Genomic DNA, 15,167 nt, shown 5'->3' on the forward strand with positions numbered 1-15,167 from the left:
TAGTGAATGAGCATATTCACCCTATGGTAGAGAATTTGACAGTATTGATATCTATTCACCTTTCCTCCTCACTAACCATGGTTCTTTAAATAGTAGCAAGCATAGGACATTCACACGCGTGGGCTGTATTCAATACTAGCAACGTGAGATGCCTCCATTGAACCACTACAGAGACTCGCCGTGCATTATCATAACCCCACTATATTGAAGACAACTGTTCAAAATCGATAAGATAGTAAAGGTATTACCCAGTACAACAGTCAAGTACCACTCTTGCCTCAGGATCTAATTAAACAGCTCGTGATCTTCTCTTTGAACAAGCCATACCACGGGCTATCTGGATCGTTGTGAAACACCTCCCGGAACTTCCCATATACGGGATGATAGATATGCTGCAACCCCTTCACGTCCAGTTGAGTAGGGATTAGTGGCTCTGGGATCTCCTGAAGTTCGTGAGTCCGTACTAGAGTAAGCTTCGGAACGTCATGCTCATCCTTTCGTCCAAAAGTGTGTGATGCGTAAATCATTATAGACTCCCAATCAACGTCAGAATCAAGAGGCCACAAGCGATGTGGCTGTTGCTTTCGCGCCGCCCATGGAAGTATGTCGGCTGCAAGAAAATCGAGGTCAATAGCCCGATCTTGATTGCGACAGGGGCCGTTCTCGCTCCAGAGTTCCAAAGTATCATCACTGAATTGACGCGCTACCTCATCATAACCCTGGACATTCGCGCAATAGAACTGGACAAGTGAATCAGTTCTGGTCTCCCGATAGGCGAACTGCCACAGCAAGGGATTCTGATGTTCATGTATGAGACCCCAGGCATGCCCGATCTCGTGGGTAATCATGAGGGCTCTGATATATTCTTCATCCTGTCCTTCGAAGTTTAAGTACATGGCGATCCTATCCCAGGGCTCGATGCGGCTCCTTCCAAGACTAGTGAAGAGTGAAGGTGGGTCATCATCTTGAATTATCAACAAACAATTGTCTGGAGTTGCGTCGCACCGTGCCTTTGTAGTCTCGACGAATCTGTAGGTCTCTGGCAAGCCTGCAGCGAGCCAGAGTGACCATGCGGCCTTTACATCATATTCCACGTTCTCTTTCGTTTCAGGGCTGTTGAAGGCATAGCGGATGGTCTGATCTTCCCAGGTGCGGTATTCCGGAGACGGATCCATGTGTATCCATTCAGATGCGACAGTTGTAGCGCCTGTCTCCCAGGCTGAGTGACCGGCGTTGCTAAGAGATGCAAAGAACAACGATAGAAGAAACAAGAGATTCAAGACGAATCCAGTAGCCATGATTCCCATAGAGAGCTGTCACATAGTGTTAATACATACCGAGAACATGGGGGGGAAGTGGACAGCTTACCCAACGCAAGGAATAGTTATGGGTCATTTGTCTAATACAGAACAGCAGCAAGCAGCTTCGTTGGAGAAAGGTTCAGCATGAGGTTTAGAGGCAAAGAAGGAAGACAGCAGTATTCCTTAAATAGTGACCAACATAGGTAGTTGCCACCAGTGCAGGGACAAAGTGAATGCCCGTATTTTCAGAGAGTGAATAAGATAGCTGGAAGGGAATGCATGTCAGAGCCATCCAAGAAGTGGTCATGATTGTACTAAGCGGAGTATTTAAACAGTTCCAACCCTCCCTCACTGAGACACCGCTTGATTGATACCAGGAGGTTCTTGATTTTACTCAACGGAACCCTTAAATTAGGTCTTTTCCCTTCTGTCGACATGCTAGCCAACAGATCAGCTACCGGTCTTTTATTCTTATTCCTTTGCCAGATCGTGGTAGAGACGTTGGCGTCCCATTTCTCAAGCCTACAGTTCCTGCCTCTCCCAAACGACGATACGACTTGTTCTAAGTCAAAGCCTTGCCGACTGGGTTGCTGTGGGCCAATGTGAGAGTCATAATATTGTTATGTTTAGAAATCATATCAAGCGCTGATCAATACTCCCAGAGACTCGACTGGTACAGGCTCCTGTGGCTTTGGACCTGAGTTTTGTGGATCAAAGTGTACCTCTAATTGCGATCGAAAGAGTGAATGCGATGCAGGCTGGGGCAAAGAATGGTCGAACATGTCTACTTGCCCCTTGAAAGTGTGCTGTAGTAAACATGGGTTCTGTGGTGAGAACTCTTGTTCCCTGGATCGTATCCGCTGTGGCTAAGGGAAGACTTCAGGAACCACGCAAGAGTTTTGCGGTGACAAACAGGTACTATCTCCCGAATGCAATGGGCAAAGCTCGAAGGCCAAGACGATTGGATACTACGAAGCATGGAACCCCGAGAGAAGAACTTGTGGACGTAAGTACTTGCTACACCTAGCTCCATATATTTTACTGATCTGGCCCGATTGCCGCTCCAGAGGTGGAACCTAAGGATATCCCTCTAGGAATATACTCCCACTTGAACTTTGCTTTTGCTCTGATTGACCCCAAGACTTTCCGAATTGCTCCCATGACAGATGCAACTGCGAAGCGCTACAAATCCCTCACATCGCTGAAGAGTCGTCAGAATGGTCTTCAGGTATATATTGCGATTGGAGGCTGGGACTTCAACGATCCGGGTCCCACGAGGACTACCTTCTCGGACCTTGCTGGCTCACAGTCTGCACAAGATACTTTCTTTGAGTCACTGGTCAGTTTCATGCTTCATAATGATTTCGACGGGGTTGATCTCGACTGGGAATATCCTACCGCAGACGATCGAGGCGGCAGACCAGAGGATTTTGCCAACTATGTCACTCTAGTGAAACGACTAAGGGAGCGGCTGGATCAATTGCCGCGGCACTTTGGGCTCACCATAACCTTGGTAGGTTTTTTTTTTTTTTTTCTTTTTGCTTGTATCAAGTGCTTGAACGCGTAATGGCTAACCTCTGGTCCGATACAGCCGGCTAGCTATTGGTATCTTCAAGGATTTGATATTGTGAACTTGGAGCCATACGTCGATTGGTTTAACGTCATGACCTATGATATACGTGAGTGGTCCTAGCTTTGGGGATATCCTTACAGCATTATTCTCGAACCACGATGCTAAACTTGCTCTTTTCTTTTAGATGGACTTTGGGACGCACATGGCAAGGAGGTTGGACCGCATGCGTTGGCCCATACCAATCTGACAGAGATTAACATGGGCCTTGAACTTCTCTGGCGCAACAACATTAATCCCGCACGGGTTGTTATGGGACTAGGTTTCTACGGCCGTAGCTTCACCATGGCAGACCCTAATTGCATGGAACCTGGTTGCCTCTTCAAGGAGGGAGAGGCCCCCTCCGGAGAGTGTACCAATGTTCCGGGGGTTATTTCGGCAACAGAGATCCACGGAATAATCAAGAAGGGTGCTACTGTGACCTTCTATAAAGATGCCGCAGTGAAGGTTGCTACGTGGAATACCAACCAGTGGGTCAGCTGGGATGATGTCGAAACCTTGAAGCTCAAGATCGACTTCGCCAACAAGCGTTGTCTGGGAGGGACCATGGTTTGGGCAGTTGACCTGGATGATGGCACCCTTGTTGAAGCATTGGGGAATGCCTCGGGGAAGAAGAAACAATGGACCAGCGATGGCAAATTCAAACCAATGCCTTGCTTCGGTAAGAATTGGCCAAAGGGGTCCAACAAGACGTGGATTGGCAAGAAGGAAAAACCGAAGAAGGGATAGGTATTCTGCTTTATCTTGGTGAATCCTAGTATCTCAATATGGAGTTCGAAGTACTATGTTTAACAAGATATTGTTCAACCTTCATTTCCAAGACAAAGAACTGCTGTAATCAGGGTGAATGGTTTACTGGCATCATGTACAATATATACGGACAAGTGCATCCTGTCTGGAAACATAGCTATCAGGTGCACTCCAGTCTATGCCGAGGTACATGGATTCACAATGACTTCAAACAAAGAGCGATATAGTGCATATCGATGTGGCAAAGGCCAGACTCTAGTCTATACGGAAGCTGTGAAATAGTGTGCAGCTCAGCGGGGTAAGATATATATAACTACACTATTCACCATCAAAGGCTCTTGAATTCACAGCACGTTGGTTATAGGCTCATTAAGGTGCAAGTCCCTGCTACCTGTACACAATTGAATTCACTCACGTTCAATGGCCCACATTATATAAATCTTTATATGTGCTATGGGAGCATCTTCCCTTCCTCTGGATTCACACTTCATGGAGCATATCCTCAACCCCAACTTATCCCCATTTGATGAAACAAGTCCCTTGTATTGATATCACCAGAACCAGATCTCCCTCATGATGGCAGCTTTTGCCATGCTCCTGCTGGCACTATCGCTGCTGATGGGATCCTTCGGCAGCTGTGCTCTCAGTAGTAATGCTAACCAGAGCCTCGACTACACCATCAGCCCTCAGGGCGAGAACCTTGCCCGCAGAGAGCCAATGAAAGACCCCACCGACATGACCTGGATCCAGAAATGGGGTGCTATTGGGGACAGCTTTACTGCTGGCATTGGAGCTGGCCAGCTGTGGGATAAAGATAAGAAATGTGCTCGATACGATCGATCCTATGTCACAATACTCGACCGTGCCATTGGATTATCTCCCCTCACCTTTCAATATCTGGCCTGCAGTGGTGCCAAATCGAAGGAAATTCTTGAACAAGCCAAGAAACTCGGCGGCGGGATGGATTTGGTGGTTCTGACGGCGGGAGGAAACGACCTCTGCTTGGTGAGGAGAGCCTTGAGACACCTTGAACATTCGCTTAGAAGCTGGAAGCTAACATGAAAACTTGCTAGATTGATGTTCTGAAAGACTGCATCTTTCTGGCTTACAATGAGAAGAGCTGTGAATCATCTATCAGGAGAGCTAAGCTCAACGCAGAATACATTCTGGAGCCAGCCCTTGAGGAGATCCTCGTTGAACTGGAAAAGCATATGAGGCCATCCGCCGGCATTGTGGTCTTCGTTAGCTACGCTCAGTTCTTCCATGATAAGGACACGGACTCGGATAGTTGCGCAAAACATAACAACTGGGCTTTCCCCCCTATCGGGGGTCCGTTTAAAAATCTACCGGTGGACCTAAGGAGACGCAAAGAATATAATGAATTGGTCCGGATTACCAATGCCGGAATTGAGAGGACCATTGACAAGATGAGAGAGAGGTGTGAAGTACAGGTTACGCTTTGCGAACTGGGATGTATGGCCCTCTGATGAACAGGTTGCTGGGCAGTTTTGCTGGCCTGGGTCTACCGGGGCATACCCCGACCCCCACCAGGTCAATTTGCAGTTCTTCAAGCCCGACACGAAGAAGAAATCTATACATGATGAGATCAAAAAGAGGGACACAACCGTAGGCAAAGGCCAACTGGAGCCTGAGGTCAACTATGGGGTCAATGAGAGCCTCTATGGCATGCTGGGCGACAGGAGTCCGAACCCTGCGGTGGAAGCCATACACATGCTCAACGGTAGGGATTCAGTTCCTAGGGATGATGCACACGGTTGCTCGGCACACCTCGACACGCGCTCTTGGGGATTCAGACTCCCAGCTCGATGGGGAAAGTGGTTTCACCCGAATGAGAAGGGCCACATCACGATTGCATCGTTCGTTCTCAACGAAATCATCTCAGCACGGGCACAATTCTTGGGGAGAGACAATCCGATTTGCAAGGATGAGGATCGAGACCAATTTCATTGCAGAGGGAACAAGGGCGATCAACTCAGTCATTATGTCCAAAGCCACATCGCGGATGAGACCTACAAGACATACTGCAACGAAGTACAGCCACCCGAAGGCCAAGTGAACTGGCACGACGAGCGCGTTTTCTACGAGGATACCCCGGACGAGCACAAGTACATGATAACCCTCACAAAGGGAGCTACGCAATTCAGTAAACAAGAATGTCTCACCACCTTCATGCGAATTATTCACGGCTGTGACCTATATCGCCCGGAAAACCCGTTAAACCTCAAGCACGGGGGTACTTGGAAGAAGGGGAGATATAGATATGAATTGAAGACGGGCCACATAAGGCGCCCCTGGCCTGTTGCAAGACCTAGCGGCACATGCGAGGGATGGTATAAAGTGTTTTTTTCAAGATATACTATCAGGGGTAGATTGTGGGCTAGTCTTGATCATGGGGAAGAGCTCCGCAAAAGTGTGAAAGATTGTATTGGAGGTGGCCTGACATCTTGGAGTTTCAAATACTTCAACAGAGCCGACAGTCATGATATGGAGTGGGAAGCAGAATTTTCAACGCCCATCTGGGTGATGAAAAGGTGTTTCCAGAACAACAAGGTCTTCAACAACATGGGGGGACCAAATATTGGATGTGAAGGTAATGACAATCCATGGCCTTTCAACTATTAGTATCTATATGTAGGAGGTTAGGGTTGAGTTCTCTTTCACGGGCAACAGGAATTCATTGTGGAATGTAGATGAACTCCATCTGCAAGGTTGGATAGCAGTTCACTTGTTGAAAATGAGCCATATCACAATCATACCAAAGCAATATCAAAGTAGGGCCTGCGTTAGTCAAGGAGAATGCACGTGTGCCCATGGGCCACGTGACGCCTTCCGAATCCGGCAGTGATTCGTAACCCTCAAGCTCAACCCCATATTTATTCCTCTGTGGTTTTTAGAATCTGTCTTCATCCCATCCGAATGCGGTACTGGACAACAATAAGCACTGCTGCAGTCATTATGTACCAAAAGATTCCGATATTTGGTCCCACTGTCCCACCAAGGGCTGTGCGTTTTACGGGACGACGATTCACCCTTTTGGAAAGAGTCTAGATGCATACCGAGCAACGGACCTAGCCAGAGCAATTCTATACTCCCAAATTCGCTTTGAAGGAGGTGAAGATGCTATCGGCAACGGCTATGTACTCCCGATCAGGTACCCGGTGGCCGATGGGTCCCTGGTAGACAAACCCTAATAAGGGTCGCTCTTCCCCGGATCCGATAGAAAAGATCTCCATAGACCCATGGAACTATCGTTCACCGCAAATATGGGGTTCGCCATCATCTATGACTCCACATCGCGCTCAACAACTCCGCGCTCGTCAACGTGACCCTACGCTCCTGATATTCCATGGGTCCTCCCCAGATTCCGTCAGACGGATCCCTCGATTGAGGCGTCGCTCTGAGACACTGGCACGATCGAGCCCACGACGTTCCTGGACGAGGACCGGGAGAAGAAAGCTATTGTTGCTGTGTTAGCGCACGCTATTCTATTGTTATTCTATTCTTACCCCCTGTTTTCGGAGCTGTCACAAACGCCACCGCGCGGATCCATCTCTATATGCCCGATCAGATCTGGGATCGACACTGCCCGAAAGCAGTGGCGAGTCTGGACTTTGTTCCAAAATTTGTGTTTGGTTAAGGTCATCTGTTGGTTGCGTCCGGTGGTCAAAACCAGCTTGTGAGCACTCCTTACTTAAACCAGGTGATTTCCATTCCAACTGACGCTACATCTCACACAGCAAACAATCTCTCAACTCTCAACTCCAGCCTCCTCCTATTTAGTTCCTAAAGATCGACATCAGACATCAACAACAACAAAGTTCAAGAAAAGATGTTCATTAAACTTTCAAACAAAGCGCTTCTAGTGCTTGGTCTGCTGTCAGCTGGCACGCAAGCTGCAACTATGTCAGTATAACCGTGATGTTACCCCTTTTGCTCTGCATAGTCCCTTACTGTTGGAGCAGCCGCTTGGACCCTCGCGCAAGTTCGTTCGATTACAATGGCGAAAAGGTCCGCGGTGTCAACCTTGGTGGATGGCTTGTGCTTGAGCCTTGGATTACACCTTCAATTTTCGATGCCGCTGGTGCCGAGGCCGTCGACGAGTGGTCATTGACTAAGATTCTGGGCAAGGAAGAGGCTGAAGCCCGCTTGTCCGCTCACTGGAAGTCTTTCGTCTCTGCGGGCGATTTCCAGCGAATGGCTGATGCCGGACTGAACCACGTCCGAATCCCCATCGGCTACTGGGCTCTTGGACCCCTCGAAGGAGACCCTTACGTCGATGGTCAGCTAGAATACCTTGACAAGGCGGTAGAATGGGCTGGAGCGGCGGGCCTCAAAGTTCTGATCGACCTTCACGGTGGTAAGTGTCCTTTGGGCTGAACATCCAAACATGGGAGTCTAAGCATGGCTAACAATCTGGCCAGCACCGGGATCTCAGAATGGATTCGACAACAGCGGTCGGAGAGGAGCCATCCAATGGCAACAAGGGGACACTGTTGAGCAGACCCTTGATGCCTTCGACCTGCTGGCCGAGCGGTACCTTGGCTCCGACACCGTGGCTGCCATCGAAGCTATCAACGAGCCCAACATTCCTGGTGGAGTAGACCAGGGCAAGCTGCAAGAGTACTACGGTTCCGTCTATGGCATCGTCAACAAGTACAACGCTGGCACATCTGTGGTATACGGAGATGGTTTTCTGCCCGTAGAGAGCTGGAACGGCTTCAAGACCGAGGGCAGCAAGGTCGTGATGGACACTCACCATTACCATATGTTTGACAACGGACTCATTGCCATGGATATCGACAGCCACATCGATGCCGTCTGCCAGTTCGCTCACCAGCACCTGGAAGCATCTGACAAGCCTGTTATTGTGGGTGAGTGGACCGGTGCCGTGACTGACTGTGCCAAATACCTCAATGGCAAGGGCAACGGCGCTCGCTATGACGGTTCCTACGCCGCTGATAAGGCTATTGGTGACTGCTCCAGCCTGGCTACTGGTTTTGTGTCCAAACTCTCTGACGAAGAGCGATCGGACATGCGCCGCTTCATTGAGGCTCAGCTAGACGCCTTTGAACTCAAGAGCGGCTGGGTGTTCTGGACCTGGAAGACTGAGGGTGCCCCTGGCTGGGACATGAGTGATTTGCTCGAAGCTGGTGTCTTCCCTACTTCTCCTGATGACCGGGAGTTCCCTAAGCAGTGCTAAGCACACAGTCGCTAGCTTTTTTTTTTTTTTTTCTTATCCTTTAGCCACTATTCTTTTTCTCTCTTCCTTTCTTTTCACCCTTTGTCGCTCCCTTCTTGCTCAACATCTTTATGGGCAGTGGAGTATCTAATCTTGTTCATTTCGGGAGTATTATTTGATATTGGCCTCGCATGGTTTAAGCTAATGAATATATCTTGATATTGTTTCACATGACTTCCGTATAACAAAGCGCCGCGCTCCAAATCGGGGTATTGAGAAATATACACAAAAAAGGGTACCAACCGGAAAATTAGTCTAGCCTATACTTGATTTCGCCATGAGTCCCATCCTGTCCCGGTCCCTGTCCCTGGAGCTGAACCTAGTAATTGTGCCCACTGTGCTTCTAATGATTCCATGCCGGTAGTAATCATGTCGACATTTTCACCGTTCGAAGTTTGAGGCGCGCCAAAATCCCACGTAGGCATGGGAATAGACCCTTCCGAACCGGTAGAGTCGAGGGGAGTCACCATGCCCGTTTGATATAACTGGGAAGAGAAGCCCATATCAAATGCACCGAATGGGCCGGCACCCATACTCATGTTTACTGCGCTACTAGTATCGAGAGAGGTATGTGATTGTTGATGGTTGGTTTGGTTGAGAGATGATGAAGTTGATGGCTGCTGCTGCTTCAGGGACGAGGACGGATCCAGGGATATATAAGTAGTAGAAGAAGGATCGTGTATGGTAGTCTGGTTTAGTATAGATGTATCATTAGACACTGGACTGTTGTTGGAACTCTTGTCGGTGAACTCGGGCGAAAGTCCTTTGTCAGTTCCCGGTCCAGATTCAGTTCCCGAGCTGAGATTGAACGGCGATTTTGCGAAAGGATCCGAACCTGGAGGGTTCCTGTTCTGTAATTGTGGAAGACTCTGTCCTTCACGAGAGGGTAGAGATGAGGGCGTGTAATAGTGTTGCTGTGGGCCAGCCGATGGCCTGGCGGGCACTTCTTCAATTGCAGATTGATGATTTTGGTGTTGCTCTACTGGTACGAGTGGTGTACAGCCGCGACCCTGTTGATCATTAGAGATTGTGATAATTGGAGATCGTTCTGTGCGGAGACTTACCTTTTTTTGCACATTGTTTGTGATACGAGGCCTTTTTGCTTGTCGAATGTCTCGGAATGGAGTACCTTCAATATCGACGTCCAACTGAACCAGGAAAGATTCAGTCAAGGGGTTCTTGTTCTTCATGGCATCGAGTGCGGTGAAGACAAATCCGAGAGAGGAACGAGCAGCTGAGTCGTCGGGGCGGGATTTAAGATACTGTACGAAGACGCGCGCAGCGACATAGACAGAGTATGACATGAAAGGATTTAACTAGAATCGATCAGCCCATGACAATAGCAAAGTGACGGGACAATGGTCTCAGACTTACAGCCGTTAGGTCCATGTGGCTGATCATCTTCATAATATTAGAGATTTGATCAGCAGCGACAATACACCTTCGTTTACTTTCAGTGATGATCTGCTCGGGCATCCGGTTTTTCTCCGCCTTGAAGATAGCGGCTTGATGAAGGCATATCGTGGAAGTATGGATCGCCATGTTACAGAAGATGACATTAGGATCAGACATTCCAGCCGGTAGTCGGAGATGGTTGGGCATTGCTAGGGCAAAATGCAGTAGTACGTTATCGTGCGATCTGTGCCGCTGCCAGTACAACCCATTCAGGTCATGGTCGTTGTCTTGAGGATCAGGGCGATGCAGGTGCGAGAGATTCCGTCCGAACATGTATGCCATGAAAGAAACACTACCGAAAGACGACAAGGTGGAGAGTCCATCACCCGCCAAAATGTCCTCAACGCGTAGAGTCCTCTGTGGTTTGCTCTTGACGAATGCTTCTTCGGTAGCAGGTAAGTTCGTCTTGACCTACTCAGACGAGATTAGCCATTGGACTTGAACAAAAATAAAAAAAGAAAGAAAGAAAAAGAAAGGATATTAGAAGAGGCATCACTGACATCTCTCTCGTCGATAAGAACTGGCCACCCGGTCCCGACGCTTGCAAAACGATCGATACAGAAAGCCATCCAGAACACCCTACGTCGTTCTTCCTTCTCTGTCCAATCTCTTGCTGGCGGTAATGACTGTTTTACCTCAAGACCCATACCATCCAATCGATTCAGGCCGAGCATAAGTGCTAACCTTGCTGCTTTACCAACACTGAGCCATGCCCGGGGGAAGAACATCATTCTGAATTCATACGTGCCAATGAGCAACCAAGTTTGGCAGTAGGGCAAGGACAAGATGTTCTCCCCCAGTCCTTTCATTTCGTCCAATTCCGCATATTTGCGGGCTCGCTGGTAGAAAAGCGCATGCAAATTCGAATATTTCTCGCTGACAGAAGCGGCTTGGCACCAGGTGATATACTGTAAACACACGGGAGGTCGTACACTTGGAGCAAGATCCATTGCTGCCAAATGCCTGGGACGGTGTAAAATCGGCATATAAGGATGGATTTTCTCAAAGTATATCTGGTTTCTGTTATGATATAATCAGCACAACGCAAAATGCCTGAATTTGATATCAAGTTCAATACGTACAGTTCATCGATGATTTCTCGGTCAGGCAAAGGTTCCTCCAGTCCCAAACTAATCATATCCCATCCAAAATTACCCGTGCGATCTAATCCCGGTGTCAAGAATGTCTGGCTTGACTGGATATTGTTGATTTCGCCTTCGGGGGATGACATAGGCGCATCAATACTGTTTGTGAACGGGGCCGTCTCCGGGATGCTAACGAACTCTTGTGGTGCTGCGACGTTGGTGCCATTTCCTTGGCTGTTGTGGGAGGGGTTCACCTCCTGTGTCTTCAGTAAAGTTTCGACTTGGGCTGGGGAGAGCACAGCGTTAGCACTGAAACAGTATAGAAAACGCATAGGCAGGTATGGCCATCTATCACATACCTAACCGCGCCTCCAGCTGCTTCACATAACCCCGCTTTGGGCCACTTTTCTTGCGCACTTCATCGTAAGCACATTCGTGGCCCAACCTGGAACAAGTACCACAGCTTGGTTTCCTCCCGTCGCATCTCAATTTTCTTCGCCGGCAGACGACGCATGCAATGCGCTTAGGACGGGGAACGTAGTTGCTGTCCGGATCTATATGCCCGGTATGAGTCGCTGCGGGATCGCGATCCATCGAAGTATGAAGTGGCTGTGTAGAGGAGGATTGGGTGGTTGGATGAAAGAAATGACCGTCGAGGGAGTCTGCCATGGTCTGCGGACGACACAATGAACTGCGAAGGGTGTAGACCGGATAATGATTTCAATTCGGATTGCGATTAAGTAAAGGTTGGATACCCGTCGGCAGATAGGAGGTGCCAAACCCCAATAACGCAACTATTAAAGACAGGCAGCGCCAGGAGCATTGGACGGCAAGAGAATCAAGATCATAGAGGTATCAGAAACATTCCAGACGCATAACCTGGGGGGTAGCTCTTTAGATAGAACTATTTGACCTGGATCAGATTGATTTGATGTTGTTCGAGTCCAGCGCCACCAAGACCTCAGGTTTGAAGGATTGTTGTGCAGGGGATCAGAGCAGCCGCATCACTTCAGGTACGGGGAGAAGAGATGGGAATTATGAGTAGTATATCAGCGAGCTTAGGACGTCATTTGCATATCGGAGTTGGTATCGGTAGTAGTCTTGGGACGATAAGTCACTACGCCGGCGTCCTTCTAGTCGTTACTCTTTCTGGAAGAGTCCAGGCATCTCCGGCTTACGTAGTCGTTCGCCGCACCAATCAGAGCTCGCACGTCCCGTGGATCCCGACGGAGCACTTTTGACCCTGAATCTAGGGCAGAGAATAGCTATCTATCACCTCAATTCATATGAATCAATTTACTAAAACAGAAACCTCTTTCCATATTCCATATTGAATCTAGATACTGAATGCATATAATACAAAAAATCAACGCCGCGGTATAGGACAAGTGAGCAGCATTGGAGAACAGCAAGAGAGACATGCAGAGCCCCCCAGAGCATTCAAGATCATACACCCTACGGCCAATCTAGAGATGATGTATAGTACAAAATCAACGAACCTGTCATCTCCATGCAGTCCCAACGAAAGCAAGTACAATGAGAAAAGGTATCCGGACAGACATCATGAACGCGATAGTGGTGAGGCTGTGAAAAGGAACAATCGAGCCTTGGTGGACACTATTCGCAAAGGAAGCATGGGCGCACTTGCGTAAAAGGGAAGAGGAAGAGACGAAAGTAGGACAATGGGATACGTTTAGCTGTATCCTCTACGACGCTTGCCCTGGTTACGGACTCTGGGAACAACCACAGCCTTGTTGACCTTCCACTTGGGACGAGTCTTATAACCGGATTTCGCCTAGATAGAAAACGTCAGTCTTACCAGAATCGAAGACGTATATTGATAGTATTAAAAGTAGAACACATACCGGAAGACCCCAAGGACTCTTCGGATCAACGTTACCCTTGGACTTTCCTCGTCCACCACCATGGGGATGGTCCATGGCGTTCATGGCAAGACCACGGACAGTAGGACGAATGTTCAGCCAGCGCGATCGGCCAGCCTTTCCGAGCTGGCTGTACTGGTAGTTCGGGTTGCTGGCCACGCCGACGGTCGCGCAGCAATCCTTATGAATCAAGCGAACTTCACCACTTTGAAGACGAATGGTGATATGCTGCGCAACACGTTCCTGCTTCTGCTGCTCGCGCTGGGACAAGGGCTTCTTCTCGGCACCATCTTCTTGAGCCTGCTCGTTCTGTGCAGCCTGAGTATTGCTGCCCTTCGCAATAACGGTTGCAAAAGTACCGGCGCTACGGCAGAGCTGGCCACCCTTGTTCGGCCGCAAGCCGACATTGAATATCAATGTACCAACGGGAATCATGTGTAATGGCAAGCAGTTTCCTCTCCAAGCAGTCCTTGCGGCGAGCACACCAGGATCCACGACACCTCCCATACTTTTCCACAGGTCTTCAGGGATACCGGACATATAACTCTGAACAACATCACCAGCTCTCATTCCTTCCGCGGCCAGAATGTAGCTCAGGCGCTGGGTTTCTTGACTGCGGACCAACGCGATGTGAGCGCTTCGGCCAGGGTCATGTTCGATTCGTTCCACCAAATGAGGACCAGGAGCGGTTCGTGCAAAATCGACGATTCGAATACGGCGTTTGTGGCCACCACCACGATGGCGGATGGTTACTCGGCCAGTGTTGTTACGACCACCCTTACTTTGTCCTCGCTTGGGAAACGTCAACTTCTGTACTGGCCGTCCTTTCCAAAGGTGGTCGTTGATCGGCCTCCGCAAATGCCGAATACCGGGAGTCCGGGGCTTATAAGATCGAATGAGAACGCCTGCATCATCTCGCGTAGGAGGGGGAGCAAAAGCAATGCTTGGGTCGAAAGTTGACGTCGAAGACTCCGTCGGGGGAGTCTCTTTTTCGTGCACGACACTTGAGTAGGACCTAGAAGACACCGAAGGCAGGCATCTGAACGGAAGGCGAAGGCCCGTCAAGGCCAATCGAGGTTGAAGCATGATGAGATAGGGGGGTATTAAGAGAGAAAATTAAACGGAGCCTCCAAGAATTGATTCGGCGGAGGGTGTTCCAAGTTAGGACCGCAAGCCTTCGCAACAGTGTATGCAAATGTGCCAACGGATTACTGCTTACACATGCCTGCCTGGACAAAAATGTAAAGATCAAAACACCGGTAACAAATTGACTTGACACCACCCAAAGCCCAGTCGGAGCGCTGTCAATGGCCGGTGATGAGACGTCGTCGGCCGACTCTTGCGTTGCGGAGCAAAATTGTCTTTCGGGCTTGGGTTGCTGTTGTGGCTCATGCTCCTTCACGTGATTGGATATGCACCGCCACCGTACTGTCAACTGTGGCTGAAAGAGGAGCTAGTCACGGGATGCCGCGACACGGTAACACGTCGGGCGAGATAACACAAAAGCGAAGAAAAGGGCGTAGTTGCCGGGCAACGGCGCATTGTTTAGGGCGTCGTGGCCGCGCCGCCTCACGTTTTGCTCGCGATGGCGTCTTCTTGCCTGGGCGAGTTCAGGCATCGACCATGGATGACGATCTACTCCCTCCACCACAGCCAGTTATTCTTTCCGACCGTGACGGTATTGTTACCACCTATTTTAGGTGTGATACATGGTCAATTGTTGTACAAGTCATCATCTGAATACATACACATACGATGCTATAAGTTCTTTGGAACAGAACTTGCATGACCTCAGTAGTCGTC

The 15,167-nt window shown here is 49.1% G+C and overlaps 6 protein-coding genes across 6 annotated transcripts; 3 read left to right on the plus strand and 3 right to left on the minus strand.

Annotated features, from left to right (window-relative positions):
* Positions 1-278: 278 nt before the first annotated feature.
* F9C07_2204 (uncharacterized protein) lies at positions 279-1,395 on the minus strand (the record flags this gene model as incomplete). The annotated part of the gene is made up of 2 exons (XM_071509577.1): positions 279-1,313; positions 1,369-1,395. 2 exons carry the CDS (start codon positions 1,393-1,395, stop codon positions 279-281), a joined length of 1,062 nt encoding a protein of 353 aa, XP_071363982.1.
* A 341-nt stretch (positions 1,396-1,736) lies between these two features.
* Positions 1,737-3,957, plus strand: F9C07_2253076 (chitinase; the record flags this gene model as incomplete). The annotated part of the gene is made up of 6 exons (XM_041290134.2): positions 1,737-1,903; positions 1,964-2,130; positions 2,185-2,307; positions 2,369-2,814; positions 2,893-2,980; positions 3,059-3,957. 6 exons carry the CDS (start codon positions 1,737-1,739, stop codon positions 3,658-3,660), a joined length of 1,593 nt encoding a protein of 530 aa, XP_041143379.2. The 3' UTR covers positions 3,661-3,957.
* A 300-nt stretch (positions 3,958-4,257) lies between these two features.
* Positions 4,258-6,324, plus strand: F9C07_2100479 (esterase family protein; the record flags this gene model as incomplete). Its single annotated transcript, XM_071508916.1, has 3 exons — positions 4,258-4,686; positions 4,755-5,132; positions 5,176-6,324. 3 exons carry the CDS (start codon positions 4,258-4,260, stop codon positions 6,322-6,324), a joined length of 1,956 nt encoding a protein of 651 aa, XP_071363983.1.
* Positions 6,325-6,586: 262 nt separating this feature from the next.
* F9C07_2278049 (glucan 1,3-beta-glucosidase A) lies at positions 6,587-8,934 on the plus strand. Its single transcript, XM_041290136.2, has 4 exons — positions 6,587-7,378; positions 7,440-7,605; positions 7,665-8,059; positions 8,124-8,934. Exons 2-4 carry the CDS (start codon positions 7,532-7,534, stop codon positions 8,900-8,902), a joined length of 1,248 nt encoding a protein of 415 aa, XP_041143381.1. The 5' UTR covers positions 6,587-7,378; positions 7,440-7,531; the 3' UTR covers positions 8,903-8,934.
* Positions 8,935-9,013: 79 nt separating this feature from the next.
* Positions 9,014-12,755, minus strand: F9C07_2278050 (putative C6 transcription factor Prf). The gene is made up of 5 exons (XM_071510269.1): positions 11,841-12,755; positions 11,479-11,767; positions 10,897-11,416; positions 10,316-10,807; positions 9,014-10,257 (listed from the first exon to the last, which is right to left on the minus strand). Exons 1-5 carry the CDS (start codon positions 12,148-12,150, stop codon positions 9,202-9,204), a joined length of 2,667 nt encoding a protein of 888 aa, XP_071363984.1. The 5' UTR covers positions 12,151-12,755; the 3' UTR covers positions 9,014-9,201.
* Positions 12,756-14,774, minus strand: F9C07_2278051 (mitochondrial 54S ribosomal protein uL2m). The gene is made up of 2 exons (XM_041290150.2): positions 13,347-14,774; positions 12,756-13,276 (listed from the first exon to the last, which is right to left on the minus strand). The coding sequence occupies exons 1-2, from the start codon at positions 14,448-14,450 to the stop codon at positions 13,175-13,177; spliced, it is 1,206 nt and encodes a 401-aa protein (XP_041143383.1). The 5' UTR covers positions 14,451-14,774; the 3' UTR covers positions 12,756-13,174.
* Between the last annotated feature and the right edge of the window lie 393 nt (positions 14,775-15,167).

Source organism: Aspergillus flavus, chromosome 2 (assembly GCF_009017415.1).
Source record: "Aspergillus flavus chromosome 2, complete sequence".
NCBI lineage: Eukaryota > Fungi > Ascomycota > Eurotiomycetes > Eurotiales > Aspergillaceae > Aspergillus > Aspergillus flavus.